This window comes from Crinia signifera, chromosome 1, assembly GCF_055691185.1.
Source record: "Crinia signifera chromosome 1, ASM5569118v1, whole genome shotgun sequence".
NCBI classification, from domain to species: Eukaryota; Metazoa; Chordata; class Amphibia; order Anura; family Myobatrachidae; genus Crinia; species Crinia signifera.
In genome coordinates, this window is record NC_139217.1 from 454995362 (window position 1) to 455017815 (window position 22454).

General features: G+C 47.1%; 1 protein-coding gene across 2 annotated transcripts in view; it reads left to right on the plus strand.

Annotated features, from left to right (window-relative positions):
- The window catches only part of MYO5B (myosin VB), a 169446-nt gene that overhangs the window by 113493 nt on the left and 33499 nt on the right, over positions 1 to 22454 (plus strand). For both annotated transcript variants that reach the window (XM_083155107.1, XM_083155112.1), the window contains exons 11-17: positions 4040 to 4121; positions 8978 to 9118; positions 10301 to 10423; positions 12810 to 12893; positions 13533 to 13676; positions 15834 to 15931; positions 21469 to 21555. In XM_083155107.1, coding sequence (XP_083011233.1) covers positions 4040 to 4121; positions 8978 to 9118; positions 10301 to 10423; positions 12810 to 12893; positions 13533 to 13676; positions 15834 to 15931; positions 21469 to 21555 — 759 coding nt within the window. The remainder of the gene's footprint in view (positions 1 to 4039; positions 4122 to 8977; positions 9119 to 10300; positions 10424 to 12809; positions 12894 to 13532; positions 13677 to 15833; positions 15932 to 21468; positions 21556 to 22454) is intronic.

The window sequence follows — 22454 nt, forward strand, 5'->3', positions numbered from 1 at the left end:
AGAAACGCTGACTTTGTCAATCAAACTGTGACTACTGCGATCAAACTGCAACTACAGTCAGAAAATTTGTCACCAAATGCGACCATGCGGCCGATGTGCACTCATTCGATAATCGGCCAAATTGTGAAGTCAATGATTAGCGGACAACTTTGAATTAGCCCCCTAGTTTTCAGTACTGCCTGTATTTGATGGGGGGATCTGGCTGGGTACTTTGTACAGTGCATGTGGCATCTGATTGATCACAATGACCCCCAATCAGATGCCTTGACTCCAAATCTAGAACCTCCCAAAGAGTGGACATGACAACCAATGAGCTTCTTTGCATTAGAAAGTACATTCTGTAAAATGATAGGTAGAAGCTGGTTTGGTTGCCATAGGCAACTTCTCCAGGTACTTGTGTATTATCACGGCGCCCACTAAGCAAATTGATTAGCGGGTGAATCTGCGTAAGAAAATCGCATCACATGTGGTTTTTGCGTGCGATGCAATGCGATCCGATTTTCCTATGTAATTTATTCACTGCTCTTTCTTACCACCGGGCGGTGCAATCGCATCGCATGCGATCGCATTGCACCGCAAAATCGCATGCGATTTTATAGGGTGCGATGCAATTTACTTTACTGTACACTTATATGAGATGCAATGATATTTAGGCACCCCCCCACTATCCACAGCACCCCGAAGCGTGGCGAGTGGCGGCAGAACGCGTCCTCCCGACCTTTTCATACCCCCACTATCCACGTCGGTGTGGAGTTGATTTTTATATAGCTTGGCGAGTCCGGACGCTAATTGCGTTACATATATTCCGCGTCCACTTGCGGGGTTCGCCACGCTTCGGGCTCGATGGCTCGCTGCGCTCGCCATACTATATAAAATCGACTCCACGGTGGCGTGGATAGTGGGGGTATGAAAAGGTCGGGAGGATGCGTTCCGCCGCCCCTCACGGGGTTCGCCACACTTCGGGGGTGTGGATAGTGGGGGGGTGCCTAAATCTCATTGCATCTCATATAAGTGTATAGTAAAGTAAATTGCATCGCACCCTATAAAATCACATGCGATCGCATTCGATTTTGCGGTGCACCGCCCGGGGTAAAAAAGAGCAGTGAATAATTTACATAGGAAAATTGGATTGCATGCAATCACATCGCACGCAAAAACTGCATGCGATGCGATTTGCCTACGGTGCCGTACGTATGCTAATTGGGCGCCGTGATAATACAAAACTACCCTTCTCCATTGTTCAGAAGGCTTGTCATGTCTCTCTAGGATAGTGTTAGTCCTTCAGCACTAAAGCCCTGTACACACAGTGGAACATTAGCCAGTGTCGCTGCCTAAATAGTAGCTGAGCGGCCATATCGTCGTGTTTTTAGTGTGTACAGGGCGATAAATCGTTAGGAGCGCATTCACGTACCAGTCTTTAATCGTTGCTGGTCGCAGGGGCAAGCTCCTTCGATTATGGATAAAAATCGCTGAACAATCTTAAGCGAAAAATCGATCAGCGACCAAATTCCACCATGTGTACACACTTAAAGCTTCGTACACATCCAGACGATGTGTATTCCGACCGACCAGAGGACCGATGGTGCGATATATCATTGTAGTACACCGCATAGTAGCCATTAATCCAATATATTAAATCTCCATTATTGATACAGCAAAGAGATCTCATTGCAGAAATATTTTTCAAGGGGAAAACTTTTCATAACCTCCAATGGTCTAACGCAAATAACACCACCGATATTGGGCTCCATGTAAATGGTTGTATGAAAGATTTGCTGGGGCATTTGGGGACAGTATTAGCAGTCATTGTCTGCTTTTGTTTTGCTGAGGGCTGTAGTTTATAGGTGAATGTAAATCTTTGTTCCGTGTCTCCGCTCTGAGAATGTTCGGACAGGTCCTCAGTGTCTCCTTAATTGTCCTCAGAGATTAGCAAATCCCGGAACGGATGAGCACACACTTTCCTCATCCACTTCTAAATGAACAATTAGTATCTATGCTGCTGAGTGTGCTCCGCAGATACGGACAGAGCCCAGTTCAGCTCTTTATACTCCTGAAATGAGTAGTGATAGTGGGACACTGGATACAGCAATGCTGCCTAAGTACATCTGCACAGGGACTGATAGAAGTGACTCCGATTTTATAACGCTAGGTTCTCGATTTGGGTTCTCCATAAATCTGGTGCAGTGGAGATGGGGACCACAGAGGTGCAGCCAGCTGGGCAGTAGTAACTACCAAAACGTATTACATTATGTCTTGGGGGCAGATTTATTAAGCTTGGAGAAGAGATAAACTGGAGAAAAGGTAAAAGGAGATAAAGCACCAGCCAATCAACTCCCAACTGTCTTTTTCAAACACAGCTGATTGGCTGGTGCTTTATCTCCTTTTACCTTTTCTCCGCTTTATCTCCAGTTTATCTCTTCTCCAAGCTTAATAAATCTGCCCCCACAGATCTGCCAATCTCGAAAGGCTCATTAGTTTACTAGAAATGGTCTGCAAATCTGCATAATGTTACCATACACTAGCGATATACAGTCCCACATGATCTGTGACATCCAACGTGTTGGACAACCTGATCGCAATTACTGGTTTTCAGGAAAATGTTCCTTTTCATATGCAGTACAGCAGCGGCAGACACACACTGAATACAAACGTGCCACATATCATTTTAATCAGAAGAAGCTGTTTATGCATCTTATTTGGGTGAGAGTCGGAAAAAAGACTCCCAGCGCTACACAGAGTCACACTTTGCTCACGTTGGCCCTGCCAAATGGCATTCGCACAGGGGGTCCGCACATGCGTGAATACGTTTATGGGCAGACCCATCATTGGAACGGGCCCAAATGTGGCCGCATCGTCTCATCACTGTTGAATCACCCCCTAATCCACTTCAGTCTGCAAACACTAAATGCTTTATATAAATGTTAAACATTTCCAACATTTCCACATCAAATGTCTCAGCAGCGTTAAACATTTCCAGATCAAATGTCTCAGCAGCGTTCTGGTTTAGAAAGTGTGTATATGGCTACTGCAGGACCATGGACATCTCTGAGACCCCCATCTGAGAATGGTACAGCGAGAGTGAGCCTCACAGAAAACACCAGACTCTGTAGACTTTGCGAGCAGGCCCGAAGTGTTTCATGAATGATAAATGTAGTTTATTACCGTAGAGTAATAGCGATTCAGATCAACTTATCATCTACAGCCATGGGCTTAGGCATCCATTCATATCCATTGTCTCTCACTGACAAGCCAGAGACGCAGAACTCCTCCGAAATAATATTTATCACGTTTAACTCAAACCGATCAGTTGTGTCTCTCCGCAGCTCATTGAGTAAATAGCAGTTTGTCACTTTGCTGGATGATTCACAGGCCAGGCTGGGTTTTATTGGGATGTCTGATCACCCAGGGTGATTTAGACGTGTTCTCTGCGGATCAAGATGAAATAAAGCCTGAGATATCCCCCCAAACAGGACACAAGCCTGCACTGCAGTATGCTGGAGGGATACGTTCTACTCTGGTCAGGAGAGTGGTGCCTTACAGTCACAATATAAACCCCTGGTTCACAGTGCCGGAATTCACAGGGGGTTTTCTTTATGTTTCATGCAGGTACAGAAACTCAACTTGTCTGAAGAGCATGGGATGTTGCTTTGGGCGACCAATCGGATAGTATCTATATTCCTATTGGGCGACCAATAGATAGTATCTATATTCTTCTAGAACAAGGATGGGGAACCTCCGGCCCTCCAGCTGTTGTGGAACTACACAACCCAGAATGCTTTGCTACAGTTTTAGCATGGCCAAATAGCAAAACTGCAGCAGTGCATGCTGGGGTGTGTAGTTCAGCAACAGCTGGAGGGCCAAAGGTTCCCCGTCCCTGTTCTAGAAGGTGCTAAATAAATAATTTGATTCTGATTGGTTGCCAATAGCAACATTCCATGTGAAAAAGAGTCTTTTGCACCAGTCCAGTTGTGTATGAATTTAAGTCTTTATGTTCCCATCTTTCCTGTCGCTGATCTATATGTTTTTTGTGCACTTCCAGCTTTGAAACGTTTGAAATAAACAGCTTCGAGCAGTTCTGCATCAACTACGCCAATGAGAAATTACAGCAGCAGTTTAACTCGGTAGGTCCCAGTGACAGTTATGGTTATGGCTGTTGGCTAGAGTCCAGTGCTACAACATCAGCATATGTAAAGGCCCCCATACACTATGCGATTTTCAGACGATTTCATCGCGCGCATCGGATCGGATCACGGCGTCGGACCTGCAGAACATAAGATATATCGGAATCTGAGCCATCATGGGTGCTTTTTAGCACCCACGATGTTCAGATCCGATATATCTTTATATACAGCCCCCCTGTCTTACTAGCAGCGCGGCCCCCCCCCCCGCATTGACGGCTCCTGGCGGAGGTAGTGCAGGCGGGGACCGTAGGCGTCGCAGAGCAGAGACCGTCGGCGCGTCGGGTGAATAGGAAGAAATCCTATTCAAAAGACGGGCGGCCGCTGATTGGCTGAGCTCAGAGGTCGCCCGGTCTTTTGAATAAGATTTCTTTCTATTCTCCCGCCGCGACGACAGTCTCTGCTCTGCGACGCCTGCGGTCCCCGCCTGCACTACCTCCGCAGGGAGCCGGGAGCCATCAATGCGCTGGGGGGGGGGGGGGGGCTAGTAAGACAGGGGGGCGCTGCGGGGGACACAGAGTTGGCAGTACAAGAGCCGGGCACGAAAAGCTGTCAGCGCTGGGGAAAAAAAAGCCCCTACAATGAATGGGCAGCCTGGGATTGAGAGAGCGCTCAGCCAATCACAGGCTGCCCATTCATTGTATGGGCTTTTTTTCCCAGCACTGACAGCTCCCGCCTCCCCCTGCCCGGCTCTGTCACTGTCCACCGCAGCGTCCCCTGCACGCTGCCTTAGCAGCGCCCCCCCACCAGCAGCCCTGTTCTGCAGCCCCCCCTGCTCCCCGGGTTTACATGTGATAAATCGAGACGATTTATCACATGTAAAAAATGGCACATCAAGTGCCAATCTTATCAAGCTCCCCGGGGAGCTGCCGGGGAAGCTCAGGGGGAAGTCGGGGGCGACTTGTCCTCAGGACAAGTCGCCCTAGTGTATGGGGGCCTTTAGGTTCTGTACCACTGACCAATCGGACAGTATCATTACTTGTGTGTCTGCTGTTCTCTGGGTAATTCCCGGTGCCTGCCCTTATACCATAGTCATTTAGGATTTTTATTCATTTTGGTGCATTTAGATATTTTTATTGTGACCATGCCTAGAGGAGAAATCCTGTGACGTGATACTGGTGTAGTACCCACTATTCATGGCATGACGTACAATGGATTTCCCCACTACATGTTGGCATTTGTATATCATGGCTGGAATACAGATACCATGTGGGTTCATACAGTTTTTCTCAAGACTTAAAAATAGAAACCTAGAATTTGACGGCAGATAAGAACCATTTGGCCCATCCTGTCTGCCCTTTTATGGTGAGGTTATTAGGGTTAGGGGTTAGAGTGGGATGAGGGTTTGGTTAGGGTATCAGGATTAAGGGTGAGGGTGGGGCATTAATGTTGTAAGTATTAATTATGAAGGGATATGTTTAACAAATTAAAATGTATTGAGAAAATAACTGGTTAAGTTGCAAAGAAAAATAGGTAAATAAACAAGACCTACAAATAGTATATGCAATACAATAGTATATTAAGAGTAGCACCACTTACACACAATGCCCACAGTAGTAGTGCCACTTACACACACTGCCCACAGTAGTAGTGGCACTTACTCACAATGCCCACAGTAGTAGTGCCACTTACACACAATGCCCACAGTAGTAGTGCCACTTACACAAAATGCCCACAGTAGTAGTGCCACTTACTCACAATGCCCACAGTAGTAGTGCCACTTACACACAATGCCCACAGTAGTAGTGCCACTTACACACACTGCCCACAGTAGTAGTGCCACTTACACACAATGCCCACAGTAGTAGTGCCACTTACACACACTGCCCACAGTAGTAGTGCCACTTACTCACAATGCCCACAGTAGTAGTGCCACTTACACACAATGCCCACAGTAGTAGTGCCACTTACACAAAATGCCCACAGTAGTAGTGCCACTTACTCACAATGCCACAGTAGTAGTGCCACTTACACACAATGCCCACAGTAGTAGTGCCACTTACACACACTGCCCACAGTAGTAGTGCCACTTACACACACTGCCCACAGTAGTAGTGCCACTTACACACACTGCCCACAGTAGTAGTGCCACTTACTCACAATGCCCACAGTAGTAGTGCCACTTACACACAATGCCCACAGTAGTAGTGCCACTTACACAAAATGCCCACAGTAGTAGTGCCACTTACTCACAATGCCCACAGTAGTAGTGCCACTTACTCACAATGCCACAGTAGTAGTGCCACTTACACACAATGCCCACAGTAGTAGAGCCACTTGCACACAATGCCCACAGTAGTAGTGCCACTTACACACAATGCCCACAGTAGTAGAGCCACTTACACACAATGCCCACAGTAGTAGTGCCACTTACTCACAATGCCCACAGTAGTAGTGCCACTTACTCACAATGCCCACAGTAGTAGAGCCACTTACACACAATGCCCACAGTAGTAGTGCCACTTACACATAATGCCCACAGTAGTAGTGCCACTTACACATAATGCCCACATTCAATCTGTCTCCAAATCATGTTACATGCATCTAAAGAACATATCCAAAATACGACCGTATCTCACACAAGAAACTACTAAATCTCTTATACATGCACTCATTATATCCCGCATTGATTATTGCAATAGTCTCCTGACTGGTCTTCCCAAGAACAGACTCTCACCACTACAATCCATTTTAAATGCTGCTGCTAGGCTGATCTTCCTTGCAAGACGCTCATCATCTGCTGATCCGCTCTGCCAGTCCCTCCATTGGTTACCTGTATCTTACCGTATTCAATACAAGACACTTCTACTAACTTATAAAGCTATTAACCATACTGCACCAGCATATATCTCTCTACTTATCACAAAATATCTCCCATCTCGACCACTCCGCTCTGCACAAGATCTGCGTCTCTCTTCTGCACGGATCACCAGCTCCCATTCACTATTACAGGACTTTCATCGGGCTGCTCCCATCCTATGGAATGCCCTTCCACGCACAATAAGACTCTCCAATAGCCTCCAAACATTCAAGCGTTCCCTGAAAACTCACCTCTTCAGGCAAGCCTATAATGTTTAAGTTCTACATGCATAACCCTCTGAGGCACTTATGTATTATATAGCTACCCTTCTGGACTTGTAACTTGGTGGGACTGCTATGGTATTACTGGTGCCTGTCCTTGTGTTTCCACCAATATCCCTATAGATTGTAAGCTTGCAGCAGGGCCCTCCTACCTCCAAGTCTGTATGTTGTTACCCAGTTTGTTTTATCACTGTCTACTATTGTAAAGCGCAACGGAATCTGCTGCGCTATATAAGAACCTGTAAATAAATAAATAATAAATAAATAATGCCCACAGTAGTAGTGCCACTTACTCACAATGCCACAGTAGTAGTGCCACTTACACACAATGCCCACAGTAGTAGAGCCACTTACACACAATGCCCACAGTAGTAGTGCCACTTACACACAATGCCCACAGTAGTAGAGCCACTTACACACAATGCCCACAGTAGTAGTGCCACTTACTCACAATGCCCACAGTAGTAGTGCCACTTACTCACAATGCCCACAGTAGTAGAGCCACTTACACACAATGCCCACAGTAGTAGTGCCACTTACACATAATGCCCACAGTAGTAGCGCCACTTATACATAATGCCCACAGTAGTAGCGCCACTTATACATAATGCCCACAGTAGTAGAGCCACTTACACACAATGCCCACAGTAGTAGTGCCACTTACACATAATGCCCACAGTAGTAGCGCCACTTATACATAATGCCCACAGTAGTAGCGCCACTTATACATAATGCCCACAGTAGTAGCGCCACTTACACATAATGCCCTCAGCTGTAGTACCACTTACACACAATGACCACGATTGTAGCGCCACTTACACACATTGTAGTGCCACTTACACACAATGCCCACGATTGTAGCGCCACTTACACACATTGCCTACGATTGTAGTGCCACTTACTCACAATGCCCACGATTGTAGTGCCACTTACTCACAATGCCCACGATTGTAGCCCCACTTACACACAATGCCCATGATTGTAGCCCCACTTAACGCTAGTTAACTAGGGGGGATTAGGCTTTTGCAGATGTATTAAATAGCGCACCTAACGTGCGCTAGGGACAGCCCGCTGAGTAACACTCGGCGTAGCTATCCCCTGCAAAACCCCCCCAGCAATTAGAAGCCGGGGCAATGTATTAACAGGCTTTAAATTGCCCAAACCTCTTCGCCAGCCCAGGGCTAGCGTTGTCCTATCCCCACTGTAGGGACAACACTATCCCTGCTGCTGGCTCCGGGCTACACACAAGATCTCGCAATAAAAGCGGGACTTTTTATTAGAATGCGCATGTGCAGGCCTAAGGGGGGCGCCGATAAGGAGAGCTGTTAACGCTGGGCATAATGTCTCTCCTTATTGGTGGGGGGGGAGTTAATAAATCAGGCAGTAAAGGGTGCAGAAGCAGTAAAGGGTGCCCGCTTCTGCATGTTATGCAGGAGAAGGGGGACCCGTTATTTAACAAGCGTTAGAGGGAGGTTAATACATCTGCCCCAGCGCCACAGCGTCCATTCACGGGGGCTGGGATGTTAGGTATATGAATCCGGTTCACCTAGCAGAATTTGTTAGCAGAAAAACACAACTGCAATAACTCATTTTTCTTTGATAGAAATATCTGTCCTTAAATCACATAAATCTGCCCTCCATGGTACTAACAGTGTTCTCTTTGCAACCTAAAGTCACTAGAAATTGCCTCCATGGTACTGACAGTGTTCTCTGTGCAGCATGTATTTAAGCTGGAGCAAGAAGAATATATGAAAGAACAAATTCCCTGGACCTTGATTGATTTTTATGACAACCAGCCCTGCATCGACCTGATAGAGGCCAAGCTGGGAATTCTGGACCTTCTCGATGAGGAATGCAAGGTAAGGGTGCCAGGTATAAACAGTAATAATGTATATCTTAGGGCAGCACATTGGGCCTGATTCAGTAATGCAAAAAAAGCAAGCAACTTTCTGTCGGGAATAAACCATGTTGCTATACAAGGGGAGCAAATTAACTCTGCAGGGTAAATACTGGCTGCTTTTACACGTAGCCCACAGATGTTAGACTGCTTTATTATAACACTGCAATTTGGATTTCAGTTTGAACACACCCCACCCAAATCTAACTCTCTCTGCACATGTTACATCTACCCCGTGGTCGGGGATTACGCATTCTCAATCCTTTTCGGCGATCTCCGTCCAGGATAAAAGTATAGACTTACTTTTATCCGCGAACGGAGAAAAAAAATTCATTCAATCGGCCATCGAATGATTCTTCTTCCATGCGGCAGCATGCGGGTGGATGTGTAAGCGTACACATCTACTTGCAAGCTAGAGAGAGCGGATTTAGGTGCTGGGGAATTCCCCGCTGCCTAGCAAACAGGTCTGAATCACCCCCACAGTCTTGCGTCACCTGTAGTGTGTGACACTCTGGAATAGGACGGCGCTGTCCAGGTGCTGATCACATAGGTTGCACAGTACAAGTCCGCGGGTAACTTCTTTATAGGAACCTGCCACACTGCATGCGGACCATACATATGATGGGACAGTCTCTGATGCCGTTCCGTGATACTTAACTGTAAAATGGCACATATGTCAGTAATTATTTGGGACCATTCTGCTGTGGATCACCGTGTTTGGTGATCAGCACAATGTTGAAGAATTTTGATTTGCCAGTTCTGACCCTAAGGTGATCAGAACCCGGTTTGGATTTTTCAGGACTGCCCCTTCCCCCAGAAATCATTGCTCCATATCGGGGAACCGTCTGTTAGGTGTATGACAAACTGCTTTGATCAACGTAATGCACAAATCTTCTGTGTGCGAATGAGTCTGACTGTAAATAAAGTACCATTGTGCTTCACCTGATATTTGTCAATATAAGTCTAAGACCAGCAATTGTAGTACACTGTATATACAGACGCATATAGTCATTTTTGTTAGGATAAAAGAGGGCGTCGTATCCATAGGCTTTTCTATAAATGCAGTATGATGGAATCTGCATAGTGCACAGTATGTACTGCTGCTGGATATTGTGCACTGTATTCACCGTCTATTTATGCTTAGGTGCCCAAAGGTACTGACCAGAATTGGGCGCAGAAGCTGTATGGCCGACACAGCAGCAGTCAGCACTTTCAGAAACCACGGATGTCTAATGTGTCTTTTATTATTGTGCACTTTGCTGATAAGGTAAGAGATCACAACTTGTACCGTACTGTAATTCCAGGGTAATGTATCAATCAGACACAGTACTGTGCTGTAGTTCCATGGTAATATATTCATAACACACAGTACTGTACTGTAATTCCAGGGTAATGTATCCACCACACACAGTACTGTACTGTTATTCAAGGGAAATGTAATTCCAGGGTTGTATCCATCACACATTGTACTGTACTGTAATTCCAGGGTAATGTATCCATCACTCATAGTACTGTAATTACAGGGTAATGTATCCATCACACATAGTACTGTACTGTAATTCCAGGGTAATGTATCCACCACACAGTACTGTACTGTTATTCAAGGGAAATGTGTCTATCACACACAGTACTCTACTGTAATTCCAGGGTAATGTATCCACACACACACACTACTGTACTGTTATTCAAGGGAAATGTGTCCATCTCACATAGTACTGTACTGTAATTCCAGGGTAATGTATCCATCACACACAGTACTGTAATGTAATTCCAGGGTAATGTATCCACCACACACAGTACTGTAATTCCAGGGTAATGTATCCATCACACACACAGTACTGTACTGTAATTCCAGGGTAATGTATCCATCACACACACAGTACTGTACTGTAATTCCAGGGTAATGTATACATCACACATAGTACTGTACTGTAATTCCAGGGTAATGTAATCTATCACACACACTGTGTTATACTGTTATTCCAGGGTAATGTATCCATCACACACAGTACTGTACTGTAATTCTAGGCTAATGTATCCATCACACACACAGTAATGTAATTCCAGGGTAGTGTATCCATCACACACAGTACTGTAATGTAATTCCAGGGTAATATATCCACAACACACAGTACTGTACTCTAATTCCAGGGTAATGTATCCATCACACACAGTACTGTACTATAAATTCCAGGGTAATGTATACATCTCATACACAGTACTGTACTATAATTCCAGGGTAATGTATCCATCACACACAGTACTGTGCTGTTATTCCAGGGTAATTTATCAATCATGCACTGTACTGTTCTTCCAGGGTAATGTATCCATCACACACAGTACTGTACTATAATTCCAGGGTAATGTATCCATCACACACAGTACTGTAATTCCAGGGTAATGTATCCATCACACACTACTGTACTGTAATTCCAGGGTTATGTATCCATCACCCACGTTACTGTACTATAATTCCAGGGTAATGTATACATCTCATACACAGTACTGTACTATAATTCCAGGGTAATGTATTAATCATACACTGTACTGTAATTCCAGGGTAATGTATCCACCACACACAGTACTGTACTGTTATTCCAGGGTAATGTATCCATCACACACACTGTACTGAAATATTCCTCCAGGGTAGGGATGCCAATCCCGGGGCATTTTTTCAATCCCGGGATTCGGGATTGAAAAATGCTCAATCCCGGGATTCCCGGGATCCCGGGATTGGCATCCCTATCTCTATCTAACACAAGTGTAAAAATTGAACGGCAGTGTTCAGGCTCCGAGATAAAGCCAAGTGTAGAGGTTAGACTGTGGCATAGATATTTTAAAGTTTACTGGAAAAGGAACAAATGATTACTAGAACCAAGATGGATGCAGGTTTGAAGCTTTTGATTACTTGATTAACATTAAGTACAGATGTCCACATGCATAAAAAAAAACGCCCTGGCCGCCCACTATTTACTTACATTTGCGGAGGTTGCTGAGTGGGCGGCCAAGCTGATTGGGTGGCCGGGAGCCAGGTATGCGTGCGGGAGGGCTGCTGGCTGGGTGCTGCTGGCTGGGTTGCCGGCTGGGTGGCCGTGAAGAATGGCTGGGTGTGATGGCGGGGCGGACCGGCAGGCGGTCGTGATGGCTGGGCGGGCCGGAGGAAGGCTAAGCAGCTGTGCGGCTGTGCCCTGCGCAGCGTGACCTCTGACCTCGTCACGCTGCGCAGGCCGCATGACGGGTATGGGAGAAGCCGGGCAGCGTCTGAGCAAGTGCTCAGACGCTGCCCGGAATTAGACTGCAGTCTAATCCCGAAATCCCGGGATTGGAAACTCCAATCCCGGGATTGAAATCCCAGCGTTTTAGGGGCCAAATCCCGGGATCCCGCCGATCCCGGGATTGGCCACCCTACTCCAGGGTAATGTATCCCTCACAGACCTCTATTACACCCTATACAGACATACGACACTACACCCCCAACATGACCTGACCACTGGACATTACCATAATACCATTCTCTTGCACTCTATACTTACTATATCACAGTCTTAAACACTAATTAAAATTAAATGTTAGTCCAAATAGCCTAACAATATGTGTACAGTATAGTGCACCATTATGGGCCTCATACAGTACTGTATTCATGTTCTTCTCAGGTGGAGTATCAATGTGATGGGTTCTTGGAGAAAAATCGGGACACAGTATACGAGGAGCAGATTAATATTCTGAAAGCCAGCAAGGTGAGACTGACCGATCCCATGCACTGCTGCCATGCGTGTTACTGACCAGTGATCGCAGCTTCTTACACTGCTGCTGAGTATGTTGGGGCAGCGTCCTCCTTCGGATTGGTGTCTGGTAGGAAGTTTGCACTGGGGGAACTAGTGTGGAGCATAGAGCTCCACGATGTAGCTGCGGTGTAGGAGTTCCACTGTCATAAATCCCTGCGCTGTCCAGTGCTGAAACGCATGGCCCATTTACATTGGTTCTACTGTGGGTAAGGGACTGGGGACTGTGATTACCCAGCAGGGGTTTCCTAAGAATGCTGCCTGTCCTTTCACTGGGACCAGTGGTAACACCGACATCCAGGCATTGGCAAGTAGCTAGCTGGACAGGCTGCATGTGGTCTGTATAGGTGACAGATACTCCTTACAAAGGAATCTTCTTGTTCGGATCAGGGAACTAGGGGTCAATGTATGAAGCCTGGAGACGTGGTATTATTCCCCAGAGAGAACGTTTTGTGCAAGGTGAAAATGCTCCAGCCAATCAGCTCCTTACTGTCAATTTACATATTGCAGATGATTGGCTGGAGCATTACCACCTTGCACATAACATTCTTTATGGGGATAGATACAGGTAACTGATGCCCCAATTCTTCACAGTACCAACTGGTTGCCGACCTCTTCCATGACGAAAAGGATGGCGTCCCCCCGACTCCGACTGGGAAGTCAAAGATCAGCATCCGGCCGGCTAAACCAGCCCTTAAGAATCCCAACAAGGAGCACAAGAAAACCGTGGGGCATCAGGTAGGCACCCTTACGTCTATGGGCGGTATTCAATGAGGCTGATTCGCCAGGTTTTTATGGCGATTTTGTGCTGTAAGGCGAATTTCTGACAAAAACGGTGAATCACCCTATTCAATGACCACATGGCGAATACATTTCAAGGTTTTTTTCGCCATGATTCACAGAGTAGCAATCGCTATCTTTTTATGGTGAAGTGGAATGTGAACTTTTAAAATAAAGTGTTTTGTTTTTTACAATTGGTGTCAAAAAATCTGGAATTTTATTCTGAGGAGGGGCATGCTATTTTATTCATGTGCTGTAAGCACATGAATATATATTTAATTTAAAAAAAAATATATATATTTTTTTTTTTACACTGACCAGCCAGCAGGGGGCGCCGGAGCCGAGCCGCTCATTAGATATTCATATATTCACTTCACCCGATCTTTACATATTCATGATCGGGTGTAGTGAATATACCCGGTCCCATACTGGCACCCCCGGGGGGCAGCCTGTGCTGCCTGGCTCCCGAGGAGCCCACCTCCCCCCCACAAACGTTCTGGGGCAGGCAGGGAGACTTCCATCTCCCTGCCTGCCACCGTCCTCAGGCTCCCTGCGGCGTTCGCCGCAGGAGCTCATATTCGCCGGTCAGGGGCAGCGAATACCGGAGCCAGCGAGGCTCCGGAACGCGGCGAACAGTGGCGAATGTGCAGCGAATCCTAAACAGGATTCGCTGCATGTCGCCGGTATTCACATTGAATACTGCCATATGTGTATGTTTATATGCCAGTATAGAGGCTATGGAGATCTATCTAGGATGTATCTCTGCAGTTCAGCGATATGGAAATTTGCATATTTTTTATTCATTTTCTACATCTGAAACCGAAATCCTTTGACGGTACTCAGAACGCGTTTGGATGCATTCACATATAAATAATCCAAAATATTAAGTCCCAGTAGAACTTTCCTTCATTTCTTTTCATGTTTCCGTGGTATAAAATCCGTCAGTGTATATACAATAAGCAGATTCGCCTGTTTCATGGTCTAACTTTAATCATTTGTAGGGAAGTAAAACCGCTGTATAATGTGTTTCCTTTTCTCCGATTGTTAATATAAATCTTACAGAGTTATAGGAAATATGTGGTTTTGTTGTTGTCTTCTTCCATTCTTTGATCTCTTTCTGAATAAATCTGCTGCTCAGGAACTGTACTAGGTCCGGTTATAAATAATCACAATATACCAGAAGTCCAGGCGAGGGCGTCCCCAAATCATTATTGTGCTAGTCTGTCAGTCACTGTCTGCTGTGTTAGGGACTCGCCACTGACTTGGCATGGTACTCTGCTGCGGAGGGGGGGGGGGGGGGTTGACATTGACAATAGTGCAAAAAGTTGATATGGAAAAGTCCAACATGACCCGTTCCAGGAGTAGTGTACCCTCTAGGCCCGGTATTTAAGCACTGATATGCTGCTGCTGTCAGTGTCAACTCTTGCAGCTGCATCCCGTGCTGACACGACCCACATGTCCTCTGGTGAGAGCAGTGTGTCAGTTCTTCCAGCCATCCCCCCCCCCCGCCTTGGTCACCGGTGTGCTTGCTGCTGCATGCTGGGCAGGTTTTAGGCCCTGCTGGTATATGTGAGGATTGGATCTAGTGCGGCAGAGCAACCTCCCCATCTCTTTACCCCACAGCGGTAGGTTACCCTGGCCTCTCTCATCCATTCATCCTCCCACCCACATACCACCCTGTATTGTGCATCTCAGCTATATGGCGTGTCCTGCCCAGGGAGTACATATGTTACCCCAATGCTGCCCAGGGGCATATCCTGCACTACCAGCTGGAACCTACCAATAATAAAGGACAGTGTCCACTGGGTTTGTTTATTGCTGGCACTCCACCTGTTAGGAGGGGGGATGCCCGCTCGGAGGGCAGCACCCTGTCCTAAAAAATCCTAAATTGAACACTACAGGAGGGACCAATGCCCTCTGGATTTCCCTCTTACTATATGATTGGCGTCACCTGTGTCAAACTATTGAATTGAAAAGAAAGGTGTTTGAGCACAGGAGAATGCAATTATAACCTAGGAGGAAAGTCCTGGTAGAGAGTGATTGCATTGTTTATGTCGCTCAGTGTCATATTTTTCCTGTTCCGGAATAATAATTTAATGCTCCGCTCTGTTTCAGTTCCGGAACTCTCTGCAGTTGCTGATGGAAACGTTAAACGCCACTACCCCTCATTACGTGCGCTGCATTAAGCCTAACGATGAGAAGCTGGGATTCAGGTGAGAAGATCTGTATTCTGTTATTCAGTATTGATAGGAATAGATAAGCACAGCCAGCCCAGGACAGCGCTCGCCGGTATTAAAGAGGGACTATAATATCTATATTTTATGCCTCACAGCAGTTTCATCCATTTCTGTCATATCGGCCTATATGTATAGCGCTACTGCATCCGTACAGACTTAAGGTGCCCATACACTACGCAATTTGGGGCCGTTTTCACCCAGTTCCGGGGTTCGAGAAGAGAAATCGGGCCTGGTGATCGTACGTCCGATACGGACACCCTCCCAGTGGCAGGGAGCAGAAGGGCTGCATACGATGTATCTCATGCGATCCTTCCATTTGGGAGGGTCCTGGGCAGCTAAGGGGGAATTGGAGGAATAGTTTGAGGACCCCTGCTCTAGAGCAGTGAATTCCAACCCAGGTCCTCAAGTACCCCCAACAGGTCACGTTTTCTAGGTCACCTGTGGATTTTTAAAATGTGACAGTTGGTGATACACAGAGCAACGGCTGGTTGACTTGGAAAACCAGAACTGTTAGGGGTTGAGGAACCACTGTTCTAGACTGTAAGCTCCTTGGAGCAAGGCCCTCTTCTCTCGCACTTCAATTCCGGCTCTCTCCTACTCTATACCCGCATCTCTTCTCACTTGTAATCGTTCATGTCTTACCTACGACTACCTGCCCCTGTCTTATTGCTCATAAAGAGAGTATTAAACATGGTGTGAATCCTCTCCATATGAGGAACAGATGACCCATCAGTATGTATTATAGAGTCTCTATAGGGTAAGTTAATAGAGCAGTACTGTCTATCTCTTACTGGCTTTTGGTCTGTGGCCACGGTGAGGGCACGTCTGTCCATCTAACCCAATTGCAGCCTCAACGCATGCTTATTTCAGAAGGCTTCTGCCGCAAGCTTGGAAATGAAAGTACAAGATCAGCTGCTGTCATTTCATTATTTTAATAACTCAAATTATTTCAACAATCCTCCTAGAAGAAAAGATAATTCCCATAAGCCTGGCCGTGGTGTAGGTTAGACTATAACAGCAAATTGCCATTTGTAAGCGCTGTGCGCCACTTGAGCAGGGCACCTTCTAATGAGATGCAGCAGGGGACAGTCACATCATTGTCTGTCTGTCCGCTCAGGGAGCATAGATACAGCAGCAGAGTCAGGTATCTGGGTTATAGTGTCTGGGAACCCGCGCGCACCTTCCTTCACACGTTCTCCCTTCCGCTCTCTACACATGCAGGTAAGGTCCGCCATAGCCCGTTGGCAGCCTTTCTTTTGTCTGTAGTACTGTAGTTCCCTTTTACTTGAAAACAGACAGATTTAATAAACTGTTTGTTTTTGAATTGTTCTTCATCTTCATTTAGATTTTAAAATCGAATTCCCCTGAAAACTGGACATTAAATGTAATGTATTACCTCGATTTAGATTATCATTACAGCCTCATGGTCCTGAGGTTATGAGTTAAATTCCTGGCCAAGGCATTATATGTGTAGAGTTTGTGTGGTCTCTCTGTTTGCAGGGGTGGGGGTCGGGGCGACTCAGTGAGTCTTAAGTTGGTAAACGCTAAGGTCTATCGTTCCATTGCAGGTCGGAACAATATATTGTATGCATCGTATAGTGTGTACCCACCATTGTGCTTTCAGCAGTCATTCCTCGCATCTATAACGACACATTGCGATGTCGCACACCAGATCTTGCAGTTTGTTTCTCTGGGGTAGATTTATAAAGCAGTGATAAGGGAGAAGTGAGTCACTGGAGAAGTGGCCCATGGCAACCAATCAGCATTGAAGTAACATCTATAATTTGCATAATATAAAATTATACAGAGCAGCTGATTGGTTGCCATGGGTCACTTCTCCTCTGGCTCACTTCTCCCTTATCACTGCTTGATACATCTACCCCATAGTGTTGCATCATCCTTCTGGTGTGTACCCACGCACGCCCACCACTTTTGTGAGCACCCACGGCGAATGAAAAATTCACGGAAGATGCTCGCTGAGGGGGGTTTGCGCATGCGTATGATGATGCATGCGCAGGCCCCCACCGCCGGGGACGATGCTGAATTTAAAAAATATATATTTTTCTAGTTGCATTTATAGATTTTTAGTTTATACATACATGATGAGGGAGAGTTTGGGATGGGGGGAAGGGCGCATTCCCGTAATCAAAACCCACATCGGACAAGTAAAATGGCTGGATTAACAATATGTCAGATGGAACTACAGCTCCAGTCCTCTACATAAAAATAGGTCCATCACTATGACAGCATGAGGATGGCCAGTTGCCTAGCTGGCCACACAGGCTGCCATAAATCATAAGGATGCAAATTGTATTTCTGTTGTCATGGTGTGTAAATGACTGCGCTCTCCTCTCCCAGCAAGGAACCACCTTAAAGCTGTGGGGCATAGTCTGCATTCAGCGAGGAACCTCCTGATAGTGGTGTAGGCCTAGTCAGCGCTCAGCGAGGAACCTCCTGATAGTGGTGTAGGCCTAGTTAGCACTCAGCGAGGAAACTCCTGATAGTGGTGTAGGCCTAGTTAGCACTCAGCGAGGAACCTCCTGATAGTGGTGTAGGCCTATTTAGCATTCAGCGAGGAACCTCCTGATAGTGGTGTAGGCCTAGTTAGCATTCAGCGAGGAACCTCCTGATAGTGGTGTAGGCCTAGTCAGCGCTCAGCGAGGAACCTCCTGATAGTGGTGTAGGCCTAGTCAGCACTCAGCTAGGAACCTCCTGATAGTGGTGTAGGCCTAGTCAGCACTCAGCGAGGAACCTCCTGATAGTGGTGTAGGCCTTGTCAGCACTCAGTGAGGAACCTCCTGAAAGTGGTGTAGGCCTAGTCAGCACTCAGTGAGGAACCTCCTGAAAGTTGTGTAGGTCTAGTGAGCACTCAGTGAGGAACCTCCTGATAATGGTGTAGGCCTAGTCAGCACTCAGCGAGGAACCTCCTGATAGTGGTGTAGGCCTAGTCAGCACTCAGTGAGGAACCTCCTGAAAGTTGTGTAGGCCTAGTCAGCACTCAGCGAGGAACCTCCTGATAGTGGTGTAGGCCTAGTTAGCATTCAGCGAGGAACCTCCTGATAGTGGTGTAGGCCTAGTTAGCATTCAGCGAGGAACCTCCTGATAGTGGTGTAGGCCTAGTCAGCACTCAGTGAGGAACCTCCTGATAGTGGTGTAGGCCTAGTCAGCACTCAGCTAGGAACCTCCTGATAGTGGTGTAGGCCTAGTCAGCACTCAGCGAGGAACCTCCTGATAGTGGTGTAGGCCTTGTCAGCACTCAGTGAGGAACCTCCTGATAGTGGTGTAGGCCTAGTCAGCACTCAGTGAGGAACCTCCTGAAAGTTGTGTAGGCCTAGTCAGCGCTCAGCGAGGAACCTCCTGATAGTGGTGTAGGCCTAGTCAGCACTCAGCTAGGAACCTCCTGATAGTGGTGTAGGCCTAGTCAGCACTCAGCGAGGAACCTCCTGATAGTGGTGTAGGCCTTGTCAGCACTCAGTGAGGAACCTCCTGATAGTGGTGTAGGCCTAGTCAGCACTCAGTGAGGAACCTCCTGAAAGTTGTGTAGGCCTAGTGAGCACTCAGTGAGGAACCTCCTGATAGTGGTGTAGGCCTAGTCAGCACTCAGCGAGGAACCTCCTGATAGTGGTGTAGGCCTAGTCAGCACTCAGTGAGGAACCTCCTGAAAGTTGTGTAGGCCTAGTCAGCACTCAGTGAGGAACCTCCTGATAGTGGTGTAGGCCTAGTTAGCATTCAGCGAGGAACCTCCTGATAGTGGTGTAGGTCTAGTTAGCATTCAGCGAGGAACCTCCTGATAGTGGTGTAGGCCTAGTCAGCACTCAGTGAGGAACCTCCTGATAGTGGTGTAGGCCTAGTCAGCACTCAGCTAGGAACCTCCTGATAGTGGTGTAGGCCTAGTCAGCACTCAGCGAGGAACCTCCTGATAGTGGTGTAGGCCTTGTCAGCACTCAGTGAGGAACCTCCTGATAGTGGTGTAGGCCTAGTCAACACTCAGTGAGGAACCTCCGGAAAGTTGTGTAGGCCTAGTGAGCACTCAGCGAGGAACCTCCTGATAGTGGTGTAGGCCTAGTCAGCACTCAGCGAGGAACCTCCTGATAGTGGTGTAGGCCTAGTCAGCACTCAGTGAGGAACCTCCTGATAGTGGTGTAGGCCTAGTCAGCACTCAGCGAGGAACCTCCTGATAGTGGTGTAGGCCTAGTCTGCATTCAGCGAGAAACCTCCTGATAGTGGTGTAGGCCTAGTTAGCACTCAGCGAGGAACCTCCTGATAGTGGTGTAGGCCTAGTCAGCACTCAGTGAGGAACCTCCTGAAAGTTGTGTAGGCCTAGTTAGCACTCAGCGAGGAACCTCCTGATAGTGATGTAGGCCTAGTCAGCACTCAGCCAGGAACTTCCTGATAGTGGTGTAGGCCTAGTCAGCACTCAGTGAGGAACCTCCTGAAAGTTGTGTAGGCCTAGTCAGCACTCAGCGAGGAACCTCCTGATAGTGGTGTAGGCCTAGTCAGCACTCAGCGAGGAACCTCCTGAAAGTGGTGTAGGCCTAGTCAGCACTCAGTGAGGAACCTCCTGAAAGTTGTGTATTCCTAGTCAGCACTGAGCGAGGAACCTCCTGATAGTGGTGTAGGTCTAGTCAGCACTCAGTGAGGAACCTCCTGATAGTGGTGTAGGCCTAGTTAGCACTCAGTGAGGAACCTCCTGATTGTGGTGTAGGGCTAGTCAGCACTCATTGAGGAACCTCCTGAATGTTGTATAGGCCTAGTCAGCACTCAGCGAGGAACCTCCTGATAGTGGTGTAGGCCTAGTCAGCACTCAGCGAGGAACCTCCTGATAGTGGTGTAGGCCTAGTTAGCACTCAGCGAGCAACCTCCTGATAGTGGTGTTTGCCTCGTCAGCACTCAGTGAGGAACCTCCTGATAGTGGTGTAGGCCTAGTCAGCACTCAGTGAGGAACCTCCTGAAAGGTGGAGGTTTCACAGGATTTTGGGACTAGTCTGCGCATGTGCATGCTTCCCGGCTGCTCCCATCTCTGCACCTGGTCAGAGGTCACGCTGCGGAGCACGCCGGCTGCACCCCCGCTCTACTCATCCCAGCCGCACCGCTCCCGCCCGGTGAGTAAATTAAATGTGCGGGGCGGCCGGTTGTGTGTTTTGGTCACATTGCGTTGCAACGAAGACACATTTTCTGCAAAAAAAGATGCCCGCCACTAACTGACCACTAACGCACGCGACCAAGAGGGGCTGTTTGGCAAAACTATACGATGACACATCTGTAATGTGCTGTAGAAAACATGGCCTGCTGGAAATCCGAGAACTCGAGTAGACAAACTGTTTAATTAAGCCAGAAAGAGGTAAAATTAATCTACATTTGTTACATGAAACGAGCGTTCTGCTGCTTTGTCAAACAGGCACCAATTAATCATCGTAGTAAATGTGACGTGCCCATTAGACGTGTGATTGGCAGATATCCGTTTCTGGCACAAATGCAGTTTGGTCTCTGATCCGCTATTTATTATGTTACAGCTTCGATCCAAAGAGAGCCGTGCAGCAGCTGAGAGCCTGCGGCGTCCTAGAGACCATCCGAATCAGCGCGGCTGGCTACCCATCCAGGTACTGTGCGCGTGCCAACCCCACATCCAATTCCCCCGGGGGACCATTAATCATTTGTGGATCAATGACGTTCTGAATCTCCTATAGATTGTGTTTGGGAACGGTTCCAATAGCGGCCTTGCATTTGTTTTACGGAGCACTTATTCTTGAGCTAGAACTGCTCGCCTAAACTTTTAATTGTAATTATGGAGGCAGTCGGGTTCAGGATCTATAGCTGTTGTGGAACTACAGGTCTAAGCAGTGCCGTGCCAGCTTGTGTCGGGACACACGATTATAAGTTCCACTGCAGTTGAAGAAGCACAAGTTAGTAAATAGCGTCAGCAGTGACACAAATGAGCGAAGCTTAGAACTTGGTAAACCCAATCAGGTATGGCATTATGGCCCTTACTCTGGTTGACACGCTAAACATCCATTCGTGCGGGGGATCACGGCGTGAGAGGATAGGGTGGGTGGTGTCTGGTGGACTCGCAAGGCTGTGAAAATCTCAGCCTTCCGAGTCAACCAGAATACCCTCCGATGCGGGTTATTTTGGTTCACTCTTTCTGACAAATTCCTTCTTAGATGGACAAAACCATGTGCACTGCCGGTGGGGCAGATGTTACTTGTGCAGAGAGAGTTAGATTTGGGTGGGGTTTTACTTCAAAGTGAGATCTATATTGCAGTGTAAAAATAAAGCAGTCAGTATTTACCCTGCACAGAAACAAAATAACTCGCCCAAATCTAATTCTCTCTACACCTTTTACATCTGCCCCCCTGCAATGCACATGGTTTGTCCATCTAAGAAGGAAGAGTGAACCAAAATAACCCCCTATGTCACTATTGTCACTAACCGCAGAAAGTTCAGGACCACCACAGATACAGAGGGGACACTGGCTGAAGCACAAAGTTTAGTTGCGCAG